This window comes from Protobothrops mucrosquamatus, unplaced genomic scaffold, assembly GCF_001527695.2.
Source record: "Protobothrops mucrosquamatus isolate PMUCROS unplaced genomic scaffold, P.Mucros_1.0 scaffold765, whole genome shotgun sequence".
Classification (NCBI taxonomy): Eukaryota; Metazoa; Chordata; class Lepidosauria; order Squamata; family Viperidae; genus Protobothrops; species Protobothrops mucrosquamatus.
This window is the reverse complement of record NW_015387033.1, coordinates 159,416-168,720: the sequence shown is the minus strand read 5'-3', so window position 1 is coordinate 168,720 and position 9,305 is coordinate 159,416. Positions and strand designations below refer to the sequence as shown.

The 9,305-nt window shown below is 44.1% G+C and overlaps 1 protein-coding gene and 1 non-coding gene across 2 annotated transcripts in view; both read right to left on the bottom strand.

Moving 5' to 3' along the window:
* Positions 1-636: 636 nt before the first annotated feature.
* RPS3 (ribosomal protein S3) overlaps positions 637-9,305 on the bottom strand; it is a 16,272-nt gene continuing 7,603 nt past the window's right edge. The window contains exons 4-7 of the mRNA XM_015818569.1: positions 7,631-7,725; positions 4,764-4,951; positions 2,262-2,458; positions 637-675 (exon numbers count right to left, since the gene is read on the bottom strand). Of these exons, the coding sequence (XP_015674055.1) occupies positions 2,265-2,458; positions 4,764-4,951; positions 7,631-7,725 (477 nt within the window). The 3' untranslated portion in view covers positions 637-675; positions 2,262-2,264. The remainder of the gene's footprint in view (positions 676-2,261; positions 2,459-4,763; positions 4,952-7,630; positions 7,726-9,305) is intronic.
* On the bottom strand, positions 6,105-6,257 carry LOC114922750. The gene has a single exon (XR_003810471.1). It is a non-coding gene; the product is annotated as a small nucleolar RNA SNORD15 (small nucleolar RNA).

The window sequence follows — 9,305 nt, the reverse complement described above, 5'->3', positions numbered from 1 at the left end:
CTCCTTCACTCACTCACACACACACTTTGCCTCCCGGATTGCCCGATTCCAGAATGCAGACGATTAGATAGTCCTGGACTTATGACCGCAACTGAGCTCAACATTTCCGTGGCTAAGCGAAACGGTGAATTTGGCCCCGTTTTATGAGCTTTCTGGCCACCGTTGTTAAGCGAATCACCGTGGCCGTTAAGTGAGTAAAGCCTGTGGTTAAGGGGAATCTGGCTTCCCTGTTGACTTTGCCTGTACTTCCCACAGTAGATCTTCAGTCCAGGTATTTCCTGGTGGTCTCCCATCCCAGGGACCACCCTTTCATTTCCCCCCCCCCCCCCCGGTGAGCTCTGGTCTCTGAGAAGCTGATTCGTTACTTGGGCTAAACCGGGGGTAGGCAACCTTGGCTCTTTTATGACTCATGGACTTCAACTCCCAGAATTCCTGAGTCAGCTATGAATTCTGGGAGTTGACGTCCACGAGTCATAAAAGAGCCAAGGTTGCCTACCCCGGGGCTAAACTATCATTATTTGAGAGTGCAATTTGGTCTGGGAAGGATTAAACTAGGTTCCCGAAGAACATAATCTCAGTCCTAGAGCAGGAAAGACCATTTCTTGATGGCTTTTTAAAAACTTTTATTAAGAGATCTTTTTTTTTATAGAACTTCCAAGGTTTTAAACCAAAAACCTGCAAGGAAAAGGGAAAAAAAAAACATCAGGGAATCATTAAGCCCCGTCTTTAGTTTAAAAAGAACTCTTGGAGGCAAGACCGGTTTTTATTCTTCCGTAAATACAAATTGTCTTAATTCTTTTGGAAGTACATGCAGCCAATACACCCAGGTAACTTAGGACAATTTTCCCTAAACTGGTGCCTTGAGGATGTCCTTGCGTAGTTGTTGATGGGAGCCACAGTGAGGAAAAGGCTATCATGTTGGAGAAGGATAATACATTTACCGTTTGCAAATTACAAATCGGTCCGTGAAAATGGGCTCAGAAGCCAGTCAACGTATTATCAGTGCTAAAATCACCAACACTACTTTCAAGCAATGTTCTAGGGCAGGGGTAGGCAATCCTGGCTCTTTTATGACTCGTGGACTTCAACTCCCAGAATTCCTCAGCCAGCATGGGGGAACTATGGCCCCTTCATGACTCTTTAACCTGAGCTAGCCATGCTGAGGGGAAAGGAAGAGGTTTCCAAGCTGAGCCATGCTGGCTCAGAAATTCTGGGAGTTGAAATCCACCGGTTATGAAGGGGCCAAGGTTGCCTACCCCTGGTCTAGGAGGCTCACCGCTTAGAACAGGAGGACTTAGGACAGGGGTAGACAACCTTGGTTCTTTTATGACTCGTGGACTTCAACTCCCAGAATTCCTGAGCCAGCCATGCTGAGGGGAAAGGGAGAGGTTTCCAAGCTGAGCCATGCTGGCTCAGGAATTCTGGGAGTTGAAGTCCACAAGTCATAAAAGAGCCAAGGTTGCCTACCCCTGGTCTAGGGTAAGACGACCAAGGCTGCAAATACCCGTAACAATTTAAATCAGGTCTTTATGTATGTGCTACTGATATTTGGAGAAGGGGACTTATGTGTATAGAAGAGAAACTATAATTCAGGGTTGAACTGTGGGAACGCTGAGTTGGATTCTTTCCTTGCAGACGTTTCATGACCCAACTAGGGATCATCATCAGTGCTAGAAGGGGGGAGGAGGAGGAGGAGATGACTATGAGGTCCTTAGGTGCTCTGAGTTGGGTTCTTCCCTTGCAGATGTTTCATGACCCAACTAGGGAACATCAGTGGTAGAATGGAGTGGGGGGTTTGCCCTTTTTTATATATAAGTAGAGAGCAAACTCCATTCCCCTCTAGGCATTGATGATGTTACCTAGTTGGATCATGAAACGTCTGCAAGAAAATCACCCAGCTCAAAGAACAGCAAGGACCTAGTCCAGGGGTCTTCCAACTCGGCCCTTTGATGACTTGTGGACTTCAACTCCCAGAATTCCTCAGCCAGGCACGCGTGCCTGGCTGAGGAATTCTGGGAGTTGAAGTCCACAAGTCATCAAAGGGCCAGGTTTGAAGATCCCGACCTAGTCCGTTTCCTCCTTCTCCTCCACTCCACAAACCCCACTCCCTTCTAACACTGATGAGGTTCCATAGTTGGGTCACGAAACGTCTGCAAGGACACCACCAAAGTTCAGAGAGCAACATGGACCCCCCCAAAGGTGGCTTATTTCGTTCACTCTCCGCAGACCACTTTCAGGGCCAATCCAAGCCAGACCCTTACCTCTTAAGCCGTGGGCACCGGCTGGGGCATCGGCGGCTGCTCCGGCTTGGTGCCCTTCTGCTCCGAGATGGGGGTGGTGGGCAGAATCTCTTCTTTGGGCTCCACGATGCTGACGTGGTCCGGCAGGGGCTTCTTGGGCCCAATCTTCCCACTGGGATCCCAGGGCAGCATGATCTTCACCTTAATGCCCAGCACCCCTGCAAACAAAGGCGAGCCACTGAGGCAGGATCGTTTGGGCCTGCAAGCCCAGGAGCAGAAACTCAAACTAAGCCATTCGTTTAGTGACCATTCAAAGTTAAAATGGCACTAAAAAGAGTGAGTTACGGCTGTTTTTCACACTTAACAGCCAGTCGCGTGATCAACATTTGGAGGCTTGGCAACTGGCCTGTATTTACGACGGTCGCCGTTATCCTGGGGTCATGTGATCCCCCTTTGGCAAACCCCTGACAACCGAAGTCAACGGGGCAAGGCCAGGTTCCACGGAACGACCGCGTTACTGACTTCACAACTGCAGCGATCCGCTTAACAACCGTGGCGAGAAAAGTCGTAAAATGTGTTTGTGTGTGTGGGGGGGAAATCATTGAACTGTCTTGCTCAGTGACAGAAATTTTGGGCTCAAAAGGTGAGCCGTGGGAGCGGCAGTGGTTAGCCTGCAGTAATTGCAGCCAAACTCTGCCCACGGCCTGGAGTTCGATCCTGACCAGGCTCAAGGTGGACTCAGCCTTCCGTCCTTCCGAGGTCGGTAAAAGGAGGACCCGGATTGTTGGGGGCAAATAGGCTGATTCTGTAAACCGCTTAGAGAGGGCTGTAAAAGCAGTATGAAGTGGTATATAAGTACTATTTCTTTCTTTCTTTCTTTCTCTTTCTTTCTTTCTTTTCCTTCCAAGGTCGGTAAAATGAGGACCCAGATTGTTGGGGGCAAATATGCTGACTGTAAACCGCTTAGAAAGGGCTGTAAAGCACGGTGAAGCGGTATATAAGGGCTATTGCTATTTCTTTCTTTCTTTCTTTTTCTCCCTCCCTCCTTCCTTCCTTCCATCCATCCAAGATTGATAAAATGAGGACCCAGATTGTTGGGGGCAAATAGGCTGACTGTAAACCGCTTAAAGAGGGCTGTAAAAGCACTATGAAGTGATATATAAGTACTATTTCTTTCTTTCTTTCTTTCTTTCTTTCTTTCTTTCTTTCTCTTCCTTCCAAGGTCGGTAAAATGAGGACCCAGATTGTTGGGGGCAAATAGGCTGACTCTGTAAACCGCTTAGAGAGGGCTGTAAAAGCACTATGAAGTGATATATAAGTACTATTTCTTTCTTTCTTTCTTTCTTTCTTTCTTTCTTTCTTTCTTTCTTTCTTTCTTTCTTTCTTTCTTTCTTTCTCTTCCTTCCAAGGTCGGTAAAAGGAGGACCCGGATTGTTGGGGGCAAATAGGCTGACTCTGTAAACCATTTAGAGAGGGCTGCAAAAGCACTATGAAGTGGTATATAAGTACTATTTCTTTCTTTCTTTCTTTCTTTCTTTCTTTCTTTCTTTCTCTTCCTTCCAAAGTCGGTAAAATGAGGACCCAGATTGTTGGGGGCAAATATGCTGACTGTAAACCGCTTAGAAAGGGCTGTAAAGCACGGTGAAGCGGTATATAAGGGCTATTGCTATTTCTTTCTTTCTTTCTTTTTCTCCCTCCCTCCTTCCTTCCTTCCTTCCATCCAAGGTCGGTAAAATGAGGACCCAGATTGTTGGGGGCAAATAGGCTGACTCTGTAAACCGCTTAGAGAGGGCTGTAAAAGCACTATGAAGTGGTATATGTACTATTTCTTTCTTTCTTTCTTTTTTTCTTTCTCTTCCTTCCAAGGTCGGTAAAATGAGGACCCAGATTGTTGGGGGCAAATATGCTGACTGTAAACCGCTTAGAGAGGGCTGTAAAGCATGGTGAAGCGGTATATAAGGGCTATTGCTATTTCTTTCTTTCTTTCTTTTTCTCCCTCCCTCCTTCCTTCCTTCCATCCATCCAAGATTGGTAAAATGAGGACCCAGATTGTTGGGGGCATATAGGCTGACTGTAAACCGCTTAAAGAGGGCTGTAAAAGCACTATGAAGTGATATATAAGTACTATTGCTATTTCTTTCTTTCTTTCCCTTTTTTCTTTTTCTGCCTCCCTCCCTCCTTCCTTCCTTCCATCCAAGATCAGTAAAATGAGGACCCAGATTGTTGGGGGCAAATAGGCTGACTCTGTAAACTGCTTAGAGAGGGCTGTAAAGGACTGTGAAACAGTATACAAGTCCAAGTGCTATTGCTAAATCTGGATGTAAGTGAAAAACTACCTGTATAGCTAGCAATAATAAACGTCTTCTCTGATTTGAACTCGACCAATGCTCTGGAGTGTTGGCACCTGAGAGTAGCACAGCAGAGGTAGACCCTCAAGGCAGACACCCCCCCCAAGGAAGAAGGGGGCAGGGGCTTCCAAAATCTGAGCTGAACGGAGTTGTATGGAGGTCTCCCTTGCCTTACCCTGTCTGAGCAGGACGTGACGCACGGCGGTGTCCACGTAGTAGTTGACGGGGTCCCCGCTGTGGATCATCAACCCATCCACAAACTTCATGGATTTGGCACGCTGGCCCCGGAGTTTGCCAGACACCACTACTTCGCAACCCTTGGCTCCACTTTCCATGATGAAACGCAGGACGCCGTAACACGCCCTACACAGAGAGAACACCCCGAGTGAGAACTTGGGACGATTTAAATATAAGCACGAGAGTCAGGAGCCCTCTGAATGTCATTAATTAACATTTAAAATTAACCACATCGAATTTTAGTAAAAACACAGAGTATAAAATCCAAAAGCTTAATAGAAAGATTACTAACGTTATCTACGATGCAAATATAAATTTTTTACTTCATTTGTCGCAACTATGCAGTCGGCAAAATCTCCATTAATGGGCTTGGTTCTGACACTGTCATTATGTGTTGGACAGTTTGTTTTCCAGCCCCACAGTCACAATTTGGTGATGGTATTTTGCCCCACTTAACAGAGGGCATCTGCGCATCTACCGTGACCGGTGGGAATTCAGTTTAGTGTTGTCTAAATCACATAGGGCTGAGGACAATTAACCAGTGGAACAGCTGGCCTCCAGAAATCGTGGGCGCTCCATCACTGGAGGTTTTTAAGACGAGGCTGGACAATCACTTGTCTGAGATGGTATATAGGTTCTCCTGCTTGAGCAGGGGGCTGGACTAGAAGACCTCCAAGGTCCCTTTTTATTCTATTCTATGATTCTATAAGTAATTCTGCATCTATAAACTCTATTCTATTCCATTCCATTATTTGATTCTATAAGTAATTCTGCATCTATAAACTCCATTCTATTCCATTCCATTATTTGATTTTACAAGTCAGTGGTGGCGAACCTAGGGCACGGGTGCCAGAGGTGACACTCAGAGCCCTCTCTGTGGGCACGCGCACCGTCACCCCAGTCCTAGGCCTTCAGCTGGGTTTTATAAAACCTTTTCGCTTGAGGCCTCCGCCGCCGTGTGCAAAAAAAAAAAAAAGGTTCAGTCAATTTCAACTTTTCGCGGGGAAAAAAAAGGATCTCGTAAAGTTGGAATTGATTGATTGAACTTTTTAGTCCCACCCAGTCTGCCGTTACCACCGCAGCCACGTCCACCCAATGGGCGATGCATAAGTGGGTTTTGGGTTGCAGTTTGGGCACTCGGTCTCTAAAAGGTTCGCCATCACTGCTCTAAGTAATTCTGCATCTATAAATTCTATTCTATTCTATTTCCAGGTGGTTCTCTCCAAAAATATTAATAAAAATCAACTAGTTAAATTTCAGCGTTAAGGACAAGAGCCTCCCTTCTCAGACAAATGCCTCAAGTTCATCCAATGAGCGGACCCCCTCCCCTTTGCCATAGCCACCAACACAGAGCCACAGAACGTGGCGCGGCATTGCTCGGCCTGGGCGGAAGGGGGGTCTCTTCTGACTCGTCATCGTATCATCACCGAAGGGATTCTTTTGGGCTCGGTCAAAAACATTATACCTGTTTACTTGATTTATTGAGGGAAATGGCTTGTGGCCTTCTTGTGTGATTTTTCTGCTGGCCGGCTTTATAAATGCGTTTCATGAACGTATTTATGTATTTATAAACAAACATACATCCGTAATCCAAAGATTATTTGCTCCTGCTACAGGTAGTCCTCGACAGACGACCGTAACTGAGCCCCAAATTTCTTGTCACTAAACAAAACTGCTGTTAAGTGAGCCTTCCCCCATGTTACGACTTTTCTTGCCCCATTTGTTAAGCGAATCAATGCAGTTGTTAAATTAGTCAAACTGTTGTTAAGTGAATCCGGCTTCCCCCGTTGACTTTGCTGGTCAGAAATTCGCAAAAGGGGATCACGTGACCCCAGGGACACTGCGACCGTCATACGTCAATACATGCCAGTTGCCAAGTGTCTGAATTTTGCTCACATGATCATAGGGATACAATGGTCGTAAGTGTGAAAAATTGCTGTAAGTCACTTTTTTTCAGAGCTGGCCGAAACTCTGAATGCTCACTAAAGGAATGGTTGTAATGCTCTAAAGCTGAAGGGACATGGAAATAGAACAGAAATAGGAATAGAATAGAGTAGAATAGAATAGAATACAGTAGAATGGAATAGAATGGAAATAGTAAAGAATAGAATTGAATTACAGGATGGAATAGAAATACAGGATAGAATAGAATTACAGAATAGAATAGAAATGTAGAATAGAATAGAAATACAGAATAGAATAGAAATAGGAATGAACAGAATAGAATAGAAATAGGAATGAATAGAATAGAATTATAGGATAGAATAGAATAGAAATACAGAATAGAATAGAATAGAACAGAAAAACAGAATAGAATAGAAATGTAGAATAGAACAGAAATGTAGAATAGAATAGAATAGAGAATAGAAATAGGAACGAACAGAATAGAATAGAGTAGAATACAGTAGAACAGAATAGAAATAGGAATGAATAGAATAGAATTACAGGATGGAATAGAATAGGATAGAAATACAGAATAGAATATAAATACAGAATAGAATATAAATACAGAATAGAATATGAATAGAATGATAGGATAGAATATATCCATTGCTTCCAACCCGGGAAGCTTTTAAGAGGAGACTGGACAACCATTGGCCTGAAACGGTATAGGGGTTTCCTGCCTGAGCAGGGGGCTGGACTAGATGACCGCCAAGGTCCCTTCCAACCCTGTTATCTTGTTCTGTTCTGTTCGTGCCTAATTTGGGAGGTGTGAAGGAAAGTGGTGCCAAATCAAAGAGTTTCTAAGACCCAGTGGAGGAAGAAGAAAGCTCGGATCCGGCTTCAGCCCCCCCCCCCGCTTACCTACGCACGGCCAGGCCCCCCAGAAGCTTGTACCGCAGGGACTCTGCTTGGGCGATGGCACACAGTCCTCGGGTGGCCACTTTCTCGGCATAGAGCTGCAAGAGAAAGCAACACGCGTCACAAACACGCAACAGGCAGGAGGTTGTTTTTTACTTTGTCGTTAGCGAAAAATAATTTACTCTCCCTCTGGGGAAGATACAGGCAGTCCTCGACTTAGCCACCATTCGTTTAGTGCCCGTTGCGATGAAAAAAGTGACTTATGACCGTTTTCCCACACGCCCAACATTTCTGTTGCCAAAAGAGGCAGCTGTTGAGTGAGTTTTGCCCCATTTTACGACCTGTCTAGCCGCAGTTGTTAAGTGAATCGCTGCAGTTGTGAAATTAGTCAAACGGTTGTTAAGTGAATCGCGCTTCCCCGCCGAATTTTGCTTGTCATAAGGTCGCAAAAGGGAATCGTGTGACTCCGGGATACGGCGATCGTCGTAAATACATGCCAAGTGTCAGAATTTTGATGACGTGGCTGCGGGGATGCCGCAATTGTCACAAGTGAAAAACGGTCGTAAGTCACTTTTTTCCGCGACTTTGTAACTTCGGTCACTAAATGAACTGTTTTAAAATGAAGATTACCTGTCAAGAAATTTTAAATGTAGATTCCTCGCACAGCAAAGGTTTTCAACCCCTGGCTTTTAAATCCAACGCTCGGCACGCAACCAACACATAGACAATAAACAGCCCATGGAAAGCCACAACTGAACCATTTGTGGCTTTTAAATTCTTGTCTATGGAGATTCTCAGTCATCCCAGATCATAATTGTCCCAAAGATGCTTTTCTTGTTTTTTTCCTTTGAAGACGTTTCGCTTCTCATCCCAGAAGCTTCTTCAGTTCTGACTGGATGGTGGGGAAAATGGAAGAATTTATACTCCTTGCAGACCGCTGGTCATATGCCTTATATTGATGGAAGGATCAATGTAAGGAAAGACCAGGTACTTATTATCATATCTGGTGGCCATGCCCCAAGGCAAAAAAGATTTTGGCTTAAGATCCATTTATGGTTGGAGAAAAATGACTACAAAACAAACAAAGACTTTAAACCAGAATTATTTTTTGTTAGGAATAATAGGAGCTAATTATGAGAAAGATTGCAGATATCTAATACTACACGTACTAACGGCGGCAAGAATGGCATTTGCCCAACGTTGGAAAAATGAACACTTACCAACTGAAGAAGTACCGATCAAGAAAATTCTAGAGTGTGCAGAAATGGATAGATTGACTTTAAAGATTAAAGAGAAAGAAGACTCGGTGTACTTTAGAACATGGGATAATTTCAATCAATGGCTAGAAAAACGAGTCAGAGAGAAAGGAACGTGATATGTCATTTTGAATATATATTAGCAAGAAGAAGGCTATTGAATGATTAACATATTGTTTACGATAATTAACTATATCTATTATTGTTAGTTAAATACATTTAATAATTTAATTTAATAATTTAATTTATATACCGCCCTTCTCCCGTAGGACTCAGGGCGGTGCACAGCATATTAAAACAGACAAACAAAATACATCAAAGAACAAAAAAAACCCCATAAAACCAAATTAAAAGCCAAATATTAGAAGCTGTGTGTCAATTAAAATTTTCTTAAAATCATCCCTACCTAAAATCCTCCCTAG